Source organism: Tympanuchus pallidicinctus, unplaced genomic scaffold, assembly GCF_026119805.1.
Source record: "Tympanuchus pallidicinctus isolate F22 unplaced genomic scaffold, pur_lepc_1.0 scaffold24, whole genome shotgun sequence".
Lineage (NCBI taxonomy): Eukaryota > Metazoa > Chordata > Aves > Galliformes > Phasianidae > Tympanuchus > Tympanuchus pallidicinctus.
Genome location: NW_026294741.1, coordinates 1,549,041 through 1,565,536, shown reverse-complemented (window position 1 = coordinate 1,565,536; position 16,496 = coordinate 1,549,041). Strand labels below are relative to the sequence as shown.

The 16,496-nt window shown below is 47.2% G+C and overlaps 1 protein-coding gene across 2 annotated transcripts in view; it reads left to right on the top strand.

Moving 5' to 3' along the window:
- Positions 1-16,208, top strand: part of AATF (apoptosis antagonizing transcription factor) — a 41,293-nt gene extending 25,085 nt beyond the window's left edge. The window contains exons 9-12 of one of the 2 annotated variants that reach the window (XM_052688930.1): positions 1,254-1,321; positions 2,671-2,751; positions 5,905-5,976; positions 15,348-16,208. In XM_052688930.1, the coding sequence (XP_052544890.1) occupies positions 1,254-1,321; positions 2,671-2,751; positions 5,905-5,976; positions 15,348-15,411 (285 nt within the window). In that variant the 3' untranslated portion in view covers positions 15,412-16,208. The other variant, XM_052688931.1, reaches the window with a different exon arrangement.
- Positions 16,209-16,496: the final 288 nt, after the last annotated feature.

Genomic DNA, 16,496 nt, shown 5'->3' with positions numbered 1-16,496 from the left:
GATTTGGATCTTGTATTTAGCTGCCAGAAGTGACGGTGATGGAGTGGGAGAGATAAACTGATAGATTGTGTGCCAGAAAGATGTTGGGAATCAATCAGATAAACGGGGCAGAGAAATAGCTTGCTGTTTTCTAGTGATAATAAACCAGAGACCTCAGTTCCAGGAATTTTTAAATGTAATTGCTGCAGTAATAATCTCTAAAAATAAGCAAATAGAAAGAAGTAGTGGCAGGGTTTTAATTGGACTGGAATTGCACTTTTTTTTTTTTTTGATACTTGAGTGTCACTGGTATAGAAATTTTTAAAAAAAAAAGTCATAAAATGATAACTGCCTGCTTTGATGGCATTTTTTGTGGGGTGCTTGCCTTGCACCTTCATTCCAGTGGTGCTCAGGAGATGCAGTGAGTTACGCAGTGCCCAGGGGCAGCTCTGGCATCAGCTGTGCCAGCAGGCAGCACCCATAGCTCTGTGGCTGTTGCTCAGCTGGGTCTGACTGTGGTGCTCCAACCTTCCTCCTGCAGCAAAAATACAGGGGAGAAGGAAAGTGCCACTCATCCTGTCTTTAGTACGCTTGTTGGGTTGGCTGGGCTTCTCATTTCCAGGGCTGGTTCTGGTTTGGGTGCTGAAATGGGGGCATCTAGAAGAGATCTGTGCCCCTGTGTTTCCGAGGGTTTGTTTCTGTTCTCTGTGTGGCTGTGCAGGCTCATCCCGAGGCACAGCACGTGCCATCTACAGTGAGGGTGATAAACACGCAGCCCTGGTCAAGTATCCAAAAAGGCTGTTCACAATGTTCTTTGCTCTCAGGAAGCGAAAAGGACAAAACCTAACCCTCAGGACATGAAAAGAAATGGAAAAACCTGCTTGAGCATTCCTGCTCTGCCTGTAAAAATTACATTGCTGTTCTGTTCCTCAGAGTGTGAGCGCTGAGCAGCGCTTGTGTTCTGTTTTGTGAAGCAGTGTGGGGCAGAGCTCTCACTGCACATCTTCCAGCGTTCCACCCCACGTCAATAGGAGTTGTGTACTGCAGCCTGTGAAAGCTCCCATGTTTTCACACTCCTAAAAGCCCAACAAACAGTAATGATCCCTGCAGTACAAACTCAGCTCTTCATTCTGCCCCATGGTGAGGGGCAGCCGTCTCCCTTGGGAAGCTGGGGCAGCGCATTCCTCAAGTTTCTTGAGGAAAGTTTTATTGAACATGTTTGCATTCACTTGTCTTTGTTGTGCTTCTAACAAGGATTGCTGTCTTTCTTCCAGCTCCTTCGAGAACTGATAGAGCGTAAAACCACTTCATTGGACCCCAATGATCAAGTCGCCATGGGCAGGTGAGTAGGAAGTTGTCTGCAGCATCACCAGCTCCTTCCCAGCCCTGAAATGCAAAACTGCTGGTGAGCTTCCAGTCCTCCCTGCTGGGAGAGGAGCTATGGGAGTGTGTGTGTGGGGAGGGGGGGAAAATTCATTAGGTGAAATTTTGGAAGTGAAATAACTTTCATCCTTGTAAAATACTACCCAAATTTTAGTGCAGTGTGTCAAATGTATTTTGTGTACGTCTGAAATACTATGGAAAGCCATTCACTATAATTTAACACGATATAGACAAAATTACATTTAAGTGGTGATTACATTGTACATTTATCTGACTTTACAATAAAATAGATTACAGTAATTAAGATTATATTAAGATTGCAGTAATTGGATTTTGGTAGATTTTTTTCCCCGATGTTGAGTTTTCGTTGTATAAATCAGGTGAGATGACGCTCATTTTCATAGAAAATATATTTATAACTTGGAGAAGTTTTTCCCTGCTGAGAACTTTTTTGGCTTGATGGCTTTCTGTCTGAGCACTTCGAGCCCTGCCTTCTCAATTCCATTGGGAATCAAGCAGCACTTTCTGAGAACGTTGAGTGCTTTTCTTTTTTTTATGTAGTTCTCCTTTGTAAGAGGTGGAACGATATGTGGGACTTCCTGCTGGATTTTCTTCCTGCTGGTTCAATAGGCAGAGATGGTGGGAAGAAATACTTGCTTATCATTTCACCATGCTATGCAGAACTGAGGGAGGCAATAAATTCAGTGCATCTCCTGCACTGTGGTGATTCTGTTCATGAGGTTGGCATAACCTGTTTCACCTGAAGTGTCAGTTTAAACGGGTCAGACCATCTGCTCCATTGTGGGCTTTCTGCATGGAGAAGAAGTCTCTCTAATAAGCAGTGCTGAAACAAAAGAGTACCTTTAAAAGATATATTTTTAATAGGTTTTAGCATTTGTATTTGGTAAATATTTTTTTCATAATCCTAAAGATTCTTGAAAAAAAAAATAATAATCTATAATCATGAAAGAATAAAAAACAGAGCCAACCCTGTGGCTTCCATGGGTTTCCCTGCAGATGAAGAAGGCTCAGTGAGCAGTGATCATCTCATTGGGACCAGCAGGACCCAGCTTGGAGCCTGGTGTGGCTGGAATGAAAAGTGCTTCTTGTTCACCTGCCACGTTCTTGGAGTGACTCAGTAACGTGGTTGTTGGGGTTTCATACTTGTTGTCCTGAGGTCCTCATCTCCTTTATTTTTGCAAATGCAGCAATCAGAAGAGCTGAGAAAGGCCTCGGACCTCACTGTGCCTGATGCTCGTTTGCCTTGTGGTTTTAAAAATCGTGTAACTGTGATTTTACATTCCTCAGACAGTGGCTGGCCATCCAGAAGCTACGAAGCAAAATAAAGAAGAAAGTGGACAGGAAAGCCAGTAAAGGAAGGAGAATCCGGTGGGTGACAGCTTCTGCAGGCAGCCTGAAGTTCTGGTTTTGCCAAGTAGATTTGCACTGCAGCAGGTTGGCTCTGGGGTGCACTGGCACACTTGTTCATCCCCTTCAGGGCAAGATGGCCTGAGACTTCCTCTGGGGAGTCTTAATGTTCTTTGAGCCTGAGGTGAGGGGTTGGTTGGATGCAACCTGTGAGTGCTGCCAGATCAGTCTTAGCAACAATGTTTGTTGGTCTCAGAACACACCTGCAGGGGTGTACAGATATCCCTAAGCAATTTGGGTTGCAATAAGCACTTCTTGTGCAATGTATATTTAGCAGGCTGAAATGTGGAGAGCAGCTTGAGGGGAAGACCTGTAAGCAAGCCCAAGTGAGGTGGATGCCTGTTTCCCACTGACAGTTGGAATGTAGAGTCTAAACTCTATTTTCAAGTCACATCACAGCTTTCTTTAGCTTCAGATTCTGATTCCTCAGTCAGTAATGCGGGTTTCTCATGGAAGAACTGTCCATTCTGCAGGCTAGAGAGGGAAAGCAGCCTGGAGAAGATAGTTGCTTGTTTTATTTTTCCCCTCTGCAGAGCAGATATATTAGTCTGCCTGAGTTTAGCATGACTGCATGATTTGTAGTGAAGGAGGTATTTGTGGCAGGGAGGCATGCTGAAAAGCTGCACCATATCCTGAAAAATCTGCAACATTAACCATCCTTTTGTGAGTAAACTATAAATCGTGAGTTGAGATGGCATCTGATAGAAAGTCAGTGGAGTCAGTCTGGGTCAGGCCTGGCATAGCAATTTTTAAGATAGATGTCATAAGATAATTTATTAAAAGAGGGAAGAGCTACTTTGTTGGCCTGAAAAGCCTATAATTATTGACTATCAATATTCTTTTCTGTCAGCATCACACGTAATTGGATATATTCATGATTCAGTCAAAACTACTGACAGCATCACACAACTGAGTCAGGCTCGTAAACCTCCAGGAACGATGGGGGATTCTCATTGTGAGCAATCTGTGTGCTTCAGCATTCCTGAGATGGGCCATCTTGCTGAGTCCATTGCCTCAGATCTTAAGTGCCTCTTTATTTTGTCCTCTGAATGAAAGTTGCACTGACCCCTCAGGAAAAATGTCAGTATTAACACGGAGGTAAGCTCCAGCATCTTGTTCAGAATAGTCCAGTAGAGCCCAAATGGGTGTATTTAAATGGATGTCACCCTAACCACATTGCTTCTAACATTGCTTAGCAGATGTTCTCTCTTCCCCCCCTTTTCTCCCTTAGATTGAGGTAGTGGTTCTTACATTTCTTTTCATACAGGGATTGGAGATCCTGGGAAGCAAAGTGTCACACGCTGCATTTCATCCATCTCTGTAATTCTTCCTTTTTTAGCAATGTTTTTCCAAACCTTCAATGTTAGAGCGTGTCCAGGTGAAATGTGCCAATTCACTGCGTGGTCTGAGCATCTCCAAGTGCTTTCAAAAGCATTTGCCCTTGTGGCTTGACATGAGGACCTGTCCCCTTCATATGTGGGGAGGTTGAGGCACCAAGGGGAGAAGCAAGCCATTCCCAAAAGGGTGAGCTTAGGAAAGCTGGTGCCCAGCCCTGTGCTGTCCTGCTCAGACGGTCCTTTGGTAGCTGTGGAGGAGCAGTGTGTGCACACCTTTGTTCTTGTCAGTGATGTCTGGTCCTTTGCTGCTGCAACATGGGATGTGGTCCTGTGGATGGAGATAGATAGCTTGTATCTGCTAGAGCAGGCTTTCCAAAGTCCTGCTTATGAACACATGGCAATAATTAGTTCTGAGCAAACAAATTTGTGCCAGAGAATTTATCAGAATTGCTCAGTCCCAACAGCACTGTGCAGCCTGTAAGCTTTGAACTGTGGGAATCAATCAGTTGTTGATGTGAGTGAGCTGTTTCATGGTTCAGCCTGTTGACCCACTGTCTGTTGCAGCACTGGCACGTGGTGCTGTGTCTGTTCCCCAGTTTGATCATACCGTGTTAGGTCAGCACAGCTCCTTCCATTCCCAGAGAGGCCCTTGTGTAAGGGTGAGCATGTGCTGTGCCTGAAGAGCCATTCTGAAATATTCTTGTAAGTTAAAAAATCCCCTCAAGGGAATGTTCCTGCATAAGCAAACAAAAGGGAGTGCAGAGGTGACAGAGAGAAAAGGTGATTCTGGGCAAATGCTTGTGAATCCTTTTGCCTGCTATTTGTCAAGCTCTAAAAATAGCAGCAACTTGGATAAAACATTTCTGAGCCGGGAGGTGGTGTGGCAGTGTACATCAGAAGCTGCTGGTTTGGAACCTCCTGCACTTACACACGAGGATCTGAAGGCACGTTCTCGCTCTGTTGAATTGTGCATGTCAGGTCCTGAGCGTAAGTTGTGAACAGCTACTGCCAGCTCCTAGCACAGGGCAGAAAGCAGGAGGGGATTCCTGTATCTGTAGGTGCACCGCAGCTAGCAGAAGTATTTTGGTGGGTCAGAAGCTGAGACAGATGCAGAGCTGCATCACCTTGGGCATGCCCCTTCTGTTCTTTGGGGTGGTCTTTCTCCTACCTTCTTCTTTGCCTCTTTTTACATCCTGTGCTTCAGAGTTACTTGAGGTAAAAGTTTCCAGCTATGGGTATTGCTAGGGGAGAAGGATGTTGATATCCTTTAGGTCCCGTGCTACCAAAGAGCATGGAAAGCATGATAGCAGATGGATGCTTGGGAATACCTGATGCTCTGGTGCTTCTGCTGCCTGCAGAGGTCTCTGGGCACAAGCTCCAGAAGGCGATTAAGACTCCAGCTGAAGGGCAGGCTGAAAGCAGGAGTTCTTGTTTCTCTGCCTGCCTTTTCAGGGCTGTCTGTCTGGGAGTCTGATGAGGTGCTCACACACAATTAATGGATGCTGTATGTCCTCATTCTAGCTGTGTTGAAAAAGGGATTTGCTTGTTAGTCGTCCATTCAGTTCATTGTATCATCTGATTATTCTTCTGTCCATGTTATAAGAAAGGAGGAGGAGGGAAGGGAGGGAGAATTGCCAACTGTCAGTAGTAACTCATTAGATATCAGCCACCAGGAGAACCAGCACTTCCTTTGCAGGGGCTGATATGTTTCTATTCAAACAGCAACTTTTCATTAGTAGTTACTAATGTGCTGCCTGCTTATTCCTGCCCTGTTTAGGTATCATGTCCATAGCAAGCTGGTGAGCTTCATGGCACCTATTGACCACTGTACGATGAATGATGATGCCAGGTGAGTAATAGATTAATTATGTTTCTCAAATGGCTTCATGACAGCGTGATATTGACCTGTTCTTCAGTCTGTCGCCCTCTCCATTTCTTCTTATCAGTTAACCATTTGTCACTGGCATCATAGCCTGGGTGTCTTGGCCACATCTGTCCAGGCAGTCTGCCTGAGCTTTCATGCTGTAATTACTGTGACACCAAACAAGAAATTTTCATAAATCTCGGTACCTACGTTTTTACTCCTGCTTTAAAATTACATGGATGCTGAAATCTTTTAGTTTTGTGGAATTATTCTAGAAATTGTCAACTGTGTCACCTAACATCTACTGGTATGATTGAAAATTACAAAGGATTTGTCTTCTGACTGAAGTGGCAGCTATTTTAAATTCTGTTCAGTGTGCATTTTGTAGTGCAGGTAACAGCTGGGATGGTTCTGTCAAGATTCAGACAAGTCCTAAATGTTGCTTGTGTTTATCGCTGTTTAAGGTGAGATGTTTTATTAGAAGACTGCACTGTTTTAATTTGCTAATTACTAAAGAGGGTACAAGTTAAGTTTTGTACATAGCTGCTAGACAGTTCTATGTAGACATGCATAGTTCTGCTGTGTATTATGATTTTTTAACTAAATCTTGAGGTGGGCTTCTTGTGGGAGGGAGCTGCTGTAATCTTTACAATGAATGCATGTCAGAGGCTCGAGCAGTGCCTTTCCCCTGGGTTGTGGAACACGTCTGTGCTTTGTGAGAGTAAAATGTCATTTGTCACTTTGGGAAATGGAAGCCGAATACCTGCTGCTCTTAGGCTGTTGCCTTGTGGGATATTTCACAGACTTCTGGATGAGAACTGTTCAGAATGCTGGCACTAAGAGACATCTTCTGTGCACTGTTAGACCCGTGCTGTTTTGTCCTAAGGAGTTCAGGATGTTTGTCTTCACTTGCATACAGTCCCTATTGCACTGCCCTGCAGGTTGGGCAGGCATGCAGGTTGCTGCCCTGTCCCCACAGTGAGGGAAAGCTCCGTTTTGTGATGTGTGTGACAGGGGGAGGTGGAGAAAACAAAGATCCTGATCCTAATAATCCAAGGGTTATCACAGTGTGCTTCCTGTCCCCAGAGGTGACGTTGCTTCCTCCTTCGCAGTCCACTGCGCTCACTTGTGTTCCAGAAGTTGTGCAGAAAACTCATTCTGCAAGCCAAAATTCTCCAAGTGCATGCAAATGGAAGAGCAGCAAACAGCTGGACTGTCATTTGGCTCAATGGGCTTCTTGGGCCTCACTACACGTCCTCTGGCTGCCATCCTCATAACCCTGCTTCCCCTTACCCCTCAGCAGGCACCTGCAGCCCTCCTGGGAGTCCAGCTGACCCTCAGAACTATTAGAGCTAATGGGGTGCTGTCTGTGTGGTGCTGTGTCAACACAGTTACTGTTGTGGTAGGGCCAGAGTGTTCGAGAGCATCTCCTGGGAGTTCTCTGCACTTTGGAGGGGGTTATTACATGGCTTGCATGTTTTATGGGTTCTTTGGTGGCAGCAGTGTGGCAGCAGCTGCTGCTGCTTACTGTCTGACTGCAGGAACTTATTCCTTACATTAAGTTTATTAGTTGCTTTGGAGGCCGCCACACCTTCTGTTAATGGCATTTTAGTCACTTATCTCTTGGTGCTGCTTTAGCTGTCTAGAACGGAGCTGCCAACTGATGTGTTTGCACACCAGCAAGTGGGCCTGAGGGCTGCATTGCGTGTGCAGCTGTGTCTCATTCTGCCAGGATTGGGCTTTCAAGCAAACCCTGGGTAGGACAGGGCAGCACAGGCATCAGGCTGGGCAGTTCTGCTCACAGTTCTGCTCGTGGCCCTGTGGGTTGCCTTGGATGGTTGGCTCAGTGTGCTTCTGTGGCTGTGAACGGATGCCTGGAGGTTTGCAGAGAGGAAGTGTAAAAAACAGTGGTTTAGTAATAGCAGTATTATCACTTCCTCGTTATAAGCCAGCAAAGCTTTTGTTTTAGGTGAGATAGAGCACCGTACTTCTCTAACAGCACACAGCCACATTGGACAAGAAGAATGCCACATGTGCTTTAAACTGCAGGTGTATTAATAAGAAGGAGCCAAGCCTGTATACATGAGAGGGAAGCAGACACGATAACACCTTTCTTCTGTGACAGAAGAAGGTAACTTTATTGTTTCCACGTGTGAATTACTACATTGAAAATGCCGTGTATGCTTGACAGGGATGTGACTGTGCTCTGAGCTGTTTTTTTTCTTGCTCAGGCACTTAAAAGACGTGACCCCAAAGTAAACATGCATCAGAACAGCAGAGTGCTCTGTGTTGCAGTGTGAGAAGTGTAAAAGTATCAGTGAGCTGTGCATAAAGAAGAGTAGCAATAGAGCTGGCTGCACATTCCTCAAGTTCTACCAGTGGCCACAGTGTCAGGTAGATACCTGGAAAGTGGCAGTGAATAAATACGGATGTGCAGATGTGAATGGGCAGAGTGGTGCTCAGGCTCTGGTTCTGCTGGGGCTGTGCCAAGCCCTCACAGCCCAGTTGCAGCCCCTTCACCACTGGGGCAAAAGCAGAAAGGAGTTGTCTGTGACTGCAGCACTGTGTTGCCCAGCCCCTTTGTGTGTGTTTGCACAGATAACTGAATGTAGGGATAAATCTGAGGCCTGGTTTTCCTGTACGTTTGAGCCATCTTACGCTGCTCTGGCTGTGCAGAGAAGGGCATAGCTTCTTGGCACAACTTAAAATCGTGCCAGGTGATGCTGGGGCTCACCTGAAGGCTCCTGGGTGGCGTTGGTGTGGCTGTGGGCAGCCAGGACTCTTGGGCACATCAAGTTTAACACTGGCTGGGGAAACAAGGAGCAAATGTTTGAGGAGAAACAACCTGTGTACTGTGTGGGGAAGGGGATGGATGGTCACTCCAGAATTGTTTTACAGCCTGAATTTCAAAAAAGAAACGTACAAGTATAATGCTGCCTTTGTCAACATCACTGCCACGTTCTTTCTTATTCTTGCTGCTGGTTGGAATAATAGCATTCGTGCAGGCAATTAATCTTCCACTTGCCAGTTTTTCCATGCACCCTACGCATGGGCATGGCTGTTTAACCTCGTGCTCACATATATTATGTTGTAATGTGTGGGACACTGGTGGCCTCGAGCTCTCCTCTGTTTTAACCCCTCTCTGGTAGTATTTTAAAACATACACTGGAAAGTGATTTTTATGGTTATCTTGGGGTATATGTTTATAGACTTAAATACATTTATGGTACTCTTGGGCCAAGGTTCTCCTAATCGGTCCAAGGTCATTGCTATGTAAATGGACCTGCCCTGTGACAAGGAAGCTGAAGGCAAAAGCTTGAATGTGAGTGCCCTGCAGTGGTGGATTGGAGGAGAGTAGTGGGCTCAGAAAGGAATGGATCTTTGTCAGAATGGCATCGTGTGGGTGTCACCTCCTGGCCTTCCCTTGAAATGTGCTTTTCCTGTCTTCTCCACCTGGGGTCCCTCCTTTGACACCAGCAGCTGCAACAGAGCTGGCGAGCTGCCCTTCTTCTCTACTCTGTACCTTGGGAAAAGAGGCACAGGAGGTGACAGACCGAGCCTCGAGGTTCCCAGTAAAGGTGTGCAGGTCCAGAGCCAAATGAGTGCATTTTCGTAGCTGCAGGAGTGGATCCTCCAACCAGTGTAGTTGTGAGGTCGGGTAAGGTCTGTGCTCCTGGGAGGACGTGAGTGGATTCTGGTGGTGTTACATCTCTGTCAGCTTTGATATATGGACCTTCAGATCTCTGCGCTGTACGTGTGTGCAGCAGAGATGAAACGTGGACATTTTGGAAGGAGGTCCAGTATCAAATTACTGCTCTGTTTGAGGAACATCCTCATCATTTTACCTCTGGAGGATGGGGAACTTGTGAAAGAGGCATTCTTTAAGGACACAGATGTTTGGTCCTCACGCCTTTATCTCCTGAGACGACCCAGGTTATTCTGACAGGTAAAACAAGATTGTGCAAATATGCAACAGTGATCTAATCAGCTGGAACAACAGCAATATTTTAACTGGCGCTACCTTTTAACAGCATCATTAAGGGCTCTCATTACTCTTTTATTAGAGGCTCACTCTATTTCTTATCAGATTACAGAATGAACATAACTCATGGCACTGATTTGATCTCTTGTTAAAGAGGATTACAGCTTTGCATTAACTTGGATTGACACGGTTTATAATTTGCTGTTGATACACATGCTGGTGGTGTCACATGTTTGACCCCCCTCCCCACAGCACTGCTGAGGAAAAGGACACCCATACATCATCATTAAAGATGGCACTGGTGCAGGAACGGGAGGCGAGGGGAGGCCTTCCTGCAGTAAGGCAGGCAGGACAAAAGAGTGCATCCTCAGTGCAAGCTGAAGTTCAGTGCTGGCTGAAGGGCAGCTTTGGGATGGGTCCTTTCTCACCTAAGTTAGCCCACAGGTTGCTGCTTTTGGGCAGAATTGATCGTGCACCAGGACCCTCTTTGCCTGGCAGAAGTTATGTGGTCATCGTGTCCTTGCTTGTAGGAGCTGTGGGCCGTGGGGGCTTCAGGTCCTGGCTGTGTGCCCCTGCTTGGTACGAGAGCAGCCGACCTGCTGTGCTTTTGGCTGCTTTAGTGCATGCAGGCTGTGTCTGCTGGGGAGCAGAGTGAAGGCACAGCTTATCCTGCTGCCAGGGAGCTGTGGATTAGAGCTTTGCTTTTGGATTCAGCCAGGATGTTGCGTGCATTCCCAAGCAGCTTTCTCACTTTTGGACTTAGTGCTGTTGCTCTGTCGCAGTGTGTCTTGCAGCAAGCAGAAGGGGGTACGTCGTAGGAAATCCCGGTATTAAAAGATTAATTTACTTATGTGACATAAGATTTTAACGTAAGAAAAGTATAATAAAAAAAGTTGGTGAGATAGCAGCCTTTAACGTAGCTCACTTTGTGCTGTGGGTATTAAAACACCGTGAGACGAGATTAATGGGGGAATTTGGGTGCTGAGATTGTCAATCCAGAACCATTCATCACGACAGAAGTCCCTGCCAGCAAGCAAAGCATTTCTTCCTGAAACAACTGCAGCTCCTGTGCTGCGTGGAACAAGCACTGGCAACTGCCAGTGAGAAGAATCCTTCCAAGTTTGTACAGGCACAGCCTGGAAGAACATCAGTCCAGGTTTGCACCTGCGTTGTTGTGTGAAACAGAGCAGCGCTGGCATCGGGGGCTGCCTCTACAGCGTGACATTTTGGGCATCGTTTGTTTGGTGGATTTTGACCCCATAACTTTTGGCTCAGCCTTAGAAGTCGACTCGTGTCGATGCTGTTATGTGCCCCAGGTGGCCTTAGGCTGCAGTGCTTGGAAGGGCTGCTGTTGGAGGAAGGAGTCACCATACGTTTGGAGGCTGGCAGTAGTGAGGTGGTATCCGTGCCCCCAGCTTGTGCCAATGGGCTGAAATCATCGTGTCCCAGTGTCTGATGTTTGACGTCCCTGGTAAGAAGACAGACGCCTCTGTTATGGAAATTTCCTGTTTAAAGGGAAAAAAAAATAACCTGTTAAGAGCTGCAGGATGATTTGTCGTCCTTCCTTTGTGAGACAATTTGTCTTCTCCTGCATCAAATCTGTTATAAAACAGTCAAGCTGTGAAAGAGGGAAATCATCCTAGGAATATGGGATGTTAAGGCACACAAAGAATGGTCCCTCCGTGTGGGGTGTGCACAGCGTTACGGTGCCTGCTCTGCTCAAATGCCCATCTGAAACAAGGACCGAGAAGGCAACATTTTATGGATTTCATGGGGAAATTAAAGCTGCTAGGAAACGTGATGGCAGAGCGTGCTGGAGCTTTCTGAACCTTTCCGTCTTTTGCTGCTTCTCCTGCCACTTTTGCATCTTTTATATGTCATGTTGTAAAGGCTCACATGAAACTGTGAATGCTGTTGGGACTGAAATCAGGATGAGAAAGCTTCCTCTGCTGCAGTTGCTGATTGTGTCGCATGTGAGGCCGGTGAAGAGGCAAGAGGCCGTGTGCTGGCTTCAGGGGAGGGTGGGCAGCACCGGTGATGGGTGAGCATTGTGAAGCCTGGCAGATTCCACGGGCAGCAGCCTGGCTGTCCACCTGCCATTTCCCACTCCATGGCCTCACTGTGCAGAGTCCCTTTGTTTAGGGCAGGAACCAGCTTCCTGAAATGTTATAAATCTCGTGCCTGGTCTCAGGAGACAAACCAGAGGTCACATGTCACCGCTCATAATTTAAAGCCATGGGGCTAAAAGCATTTGCACGGACTTGAAGGACCCAATCCTGACCTGCCTGAACGAGAGGGAATAGCAGCAGACCTTTCTGAATCTCCTTCAAGCACTGGGCACGGCGATGAGAGCCGTCTGCTGTGTAATTTATAGCTGGAGTTGTGTGTCTGGGGTTGGGTGCTGGGAAGTGAGGGAGAAAGAGAGAGAGAGTGCCATCTCGTGGGGCTGCCATTGGTGTGGGATGGTCATCGTGTCATGGGGCTGCCATCAGAGTGGGACGTTTGGCACATCATGGGGCTGCCATCGACACAGAGCGGTCATCGTGTTGTGGAGCTGCCATCAGTGTGGATCTGCTGTCATCCTGTGGGCTTGCCATCATCTCCCAGGCCAACCATCTCGCTGTCCTGCTGCCCTGCAGCCCCACATGACCCCGCAGCACTGCAAGCACACCGCTGTGCTTTGCGCTGTGTTTTTGAGGCCCCTGGCTTTCAAAGACCCCCGGTATTTGAGTGCTGCTCTGATGAAGGCTGCCACTCGTTTTGCTCCCCATCAATCCTAGAATTGTTGCTACAGAAGTGTCAGAGTGGGAAATGCACGTTAGGTGTGTGAAAGCAGAGCCAAATCCCATATGCTGCGTGCTGATTTTGAGCAACACTTTGGGCCTGAGATTGAGCAAGAAAGCACTGCAGCTTATTGTACCTTCCTGGGTTCCTGCTGTGCTTGCTCGGAGCCCAGTAACCTAAATTTCCTACTAGTGGACAAAAGATTTCTTAGGATACAGATGGAAAACTTCCCAAGCAAATGACAGGCAGCCTTCTGCGTTCATCAGGTGTGTGCTTTTCATCCTCCATTTCTTGAGGGGTCTTCATGCTGTCTCTTCCACTGGTTTTTGTGAATTAAAAATGCGTTGTTCCTGGTGGAGGATGTCACGAGCAATGGGGTAGTTGTAGTTATTTCAATACTGCTTGGGGCATCTTCTAAATTATCTTTTTTTTTTCATCCTGGAAGAGGAGAAGAAGGAAAAGGTACATGGGAAAAGGCACAGCGATGCGTTGGAGGGTATTTTTATAGAAGCAGCACAGCAGTGACTCGTGGCAGTGCTGTATTAATAGCACTCTGAAAAGAAAGAAGAAAAAAACCCACCAGAAATGGAATTTTTCCCCTTAATTTTGTTCTTCTACCAGCGTGCAGAACTGTATTTTTTTTTTTTATTAAAAAAAAAGGAAATGGCATGAATGTAATTACACCAAGTGGCCCGGCGTTGGCCGTTCGGTGCTGTGTGGGGATGGCTTTGTTTTCCCTTTTGTGTCTGATGGAAGAGGGGCCGAGCAGTGGAGCTGGGGAGAAATGCCCAAGTAATGAAGGTGCCGTGCTCACACACATGCTTTATGGCACATGGCTCTGTGGCTCGTGATCATTTGTTTCCAGAAACGGGTTTTATGATAATACAGTAAAAATATTAAATTAGAAAATGCCTCACTAAGGGTGATAAAACCTTACTACAGTGGAAATAGGTAATTATCCCCTCTACAGCCTAAATGACAGTTTAAAAGAAATAAAAATGTTAGTGCTCATTACTTGCTTTTGTAGGTTGCAATAAAGGGTAAGTTAAATTTTAATTCAAGGAAGACCCCTGCATCGACCTGCTTCCTCGCACTGCACCTGAGCTGTGGGTGCTGTTCACTACTCAGCACGGCGTTGGCACCGCTGCCCCTCGCTGCTGAAGTCATCTTCCCTTGTCCGAAGGCAGCAGCCTTGTGCTGGGCTGGCTTGGCTCAAGTCGGTGGCTCAGGTCTGATGGTTAATAGACGTGGGTGAGGGAGAGAAACTGGATGTTTTTTAGCCAAAATCCGGGCTCATTACGCTTAGCCTTAAGGGGGCTGGGAGTATTAAAATCCACACTTACCCTGGTGAATTGAAACAGAGACAAGGTTAAACCTGGAGGATTGATGAGTTTTACTCTCTGCATGGTTAAATCCTGCTGAGGGGAGATGCTGTGAAAGAAGGGCAGCCTGGATGGTGGGAGGAGGGGGGAAAGGAAGAAGGTTGTGTCGTCATGTTTTCTTTAGCAGGGCAAAACGCTTGTTTTGATTCAGATCGGAGGGGCCCTCTGGCTTTGCATCCCTGCTGGGTGTCTGCCCATGCTTTCCTGGGCTGTTCCACGTTGGGTTTGGCATCGTGCTGGGAGTAGAGGAGCAGTGCAGTGGGCAGGGAGGTGCTGGGCTGGCACTGCTGTGCTGCCTGCAAGGGCTGGATGCTGCCTCCTGGGCACCAGCTGTGTCTAAAGAGTTGGGAATGTGCAGAGGCTGTGCTGTCCCTGAGCAAAGTGTGGAGGGAGGGAGGGAGCAGTGTGTGAGCTGTGTTGATAGCCGAGCTCCAGAACGCTCACTGCTGGAGCTCAGGGCTCTCTGGGTGCTGCTCACAGCGCTGACCCCTGCTGTCTTGCTCTCTGTAGCTCATCACAGCTTTCCAAGCACTCATTCTGCTTTCTAGAGGTGCCCTCTTGCTTTAAGGCAGGAACTCCTTCAGGCTCTGCACAAGAGCTGTATCCCCACGCGTTCATTTGCAGAAGGTAGAGCAGCCGACTGATGAATCACTTTCTGCACTGAAATTAAGAGATGTGACCCAGGGGGTTACGAAGGGCCCTGTCCTTGTGCTCTGCCTTTGTGCCACCACTGAGCTTCGTCCTTTGAAGCCACCGGTTCGTCCTGGAGCAGTGAGGAGCTCTGCTTGCTCATCCCACACCTGAGTACAACCAGCGTATTTCTTTCAAAGGGAAACTTGCTCCTGTGATTTCAACTGCTGCACACGCGACATTAATTGGAATCTTGTTGCTGGGCCGCGTTCGTTGCTTTTCAAGTACCATCAAGTGCAAGAAATTGTATGGGAGGTAAATTGTAGCCCCACGCAGGCTGTCTGATTGAATCTCCTTATGGCTCTGCAGTCTCAAACATCCCGTTAAAGTACTCCGTCGTGTTCTCTGACTTGAAGGCCCTATGTGTAAAGGGCAAACTTTCAGAAAACCTACAACCTGTCTGGAGCGAGTCCTGCCCTTTGCTTGTGTTTATTAATGAAGATCATTAAATGCATTTTTAATTATAGACAGGCTTTCATTCCAGGGAATAACATCTCCCTCCTGCCTCCTCTCCCCAGGACGGAGCTTTATCGTTCGCTCTTTGGAAGAATGATGCGGCCTGAAGACCCTCAGCGTGGTTAGGATCCGGCACTGCCGCACCTGCAGGTTCTGCCCCATTCTCTTTGCAGCTTCCTGGCCTGCTCAGCACCGGCCAACCGTTGTGCCAGGAGAGGGATGTGCTGTCCCTGCACTTCTATTAAACCCTCAAAGGTTTTTATTTTGAAGATTGGTGGGATTTTTATTTTATTTTCTTATTTTTTTTGAGGCGTGCATTTCTGTTCGTTGGCTGCGGGTCTGGATTGGGTGACTTGATTTCCACTGAGTCAAGAGGATTTAAATGTCATTTACATAATTAACGTGGCCTTAAAACAGAGGTGCTCTGCCTTGCAGCAGCCCCAGCTCCCAGTTCACATTCCAGTTTCAGAACGGCCTTTTTGCAGCCATGGACGTCACCCAGCCTGTTGGTAGGCACGCTGTGGGGACACTCGTGGGGGTACTTCTGCAATTAGAACACATTGGTGAGTTTTTCAGCCCAGCGTTGATTGTGGACACTTAATTATTTCTGCTGACTGTGACTGTGAGCCCTCTTCTCTTCGCTGTGACCGTGACACACTTCTGAAAGATGGCAGCACTAATGCAGAGCTGCCAGAAGGCATCACGCAGGGTTTGTGGGCTTTCTGTAGCCAAAGGCCACAGTTTGGAAATGAAACCTCCATAAAGGGAATCTATTAGCCTGCTGTGATCAATGTGAAACCGAGGTTATCTCGTGTAAATAATACGTGCATATATGTGTATAATGAGAATGGCCATTGCTTGTGACCACAGGAACTGCACTGTCTTTGTTCTGTGGGATTTAATTAAAGCACTTTGTGAATGGATTGTCCAGGTTTGGTTGGTGCAGAAATGGCACCAGCAGCTCTAGCCTCTCTTGGGCCCAGCAACAGCCTGTTCTTAACCAGAGGCTGTGGTGTCACTTTGCACAGAGCTGCCTGAGCACCAGCAGAGTGTTCACAGAGCAGCTGGAACTTTGCTGCAGAGCCTTGGCTGGTGCCTGTCGTGATAGTGGTGTGGGGCACAGCCGTGCAGAGCAGTCATGGGGCCGGGGCTGTACAGCAGGAGCTCATTGCCTGCACTGCTTCAGATTTGGAGTAAGTTTGTAGATTTGC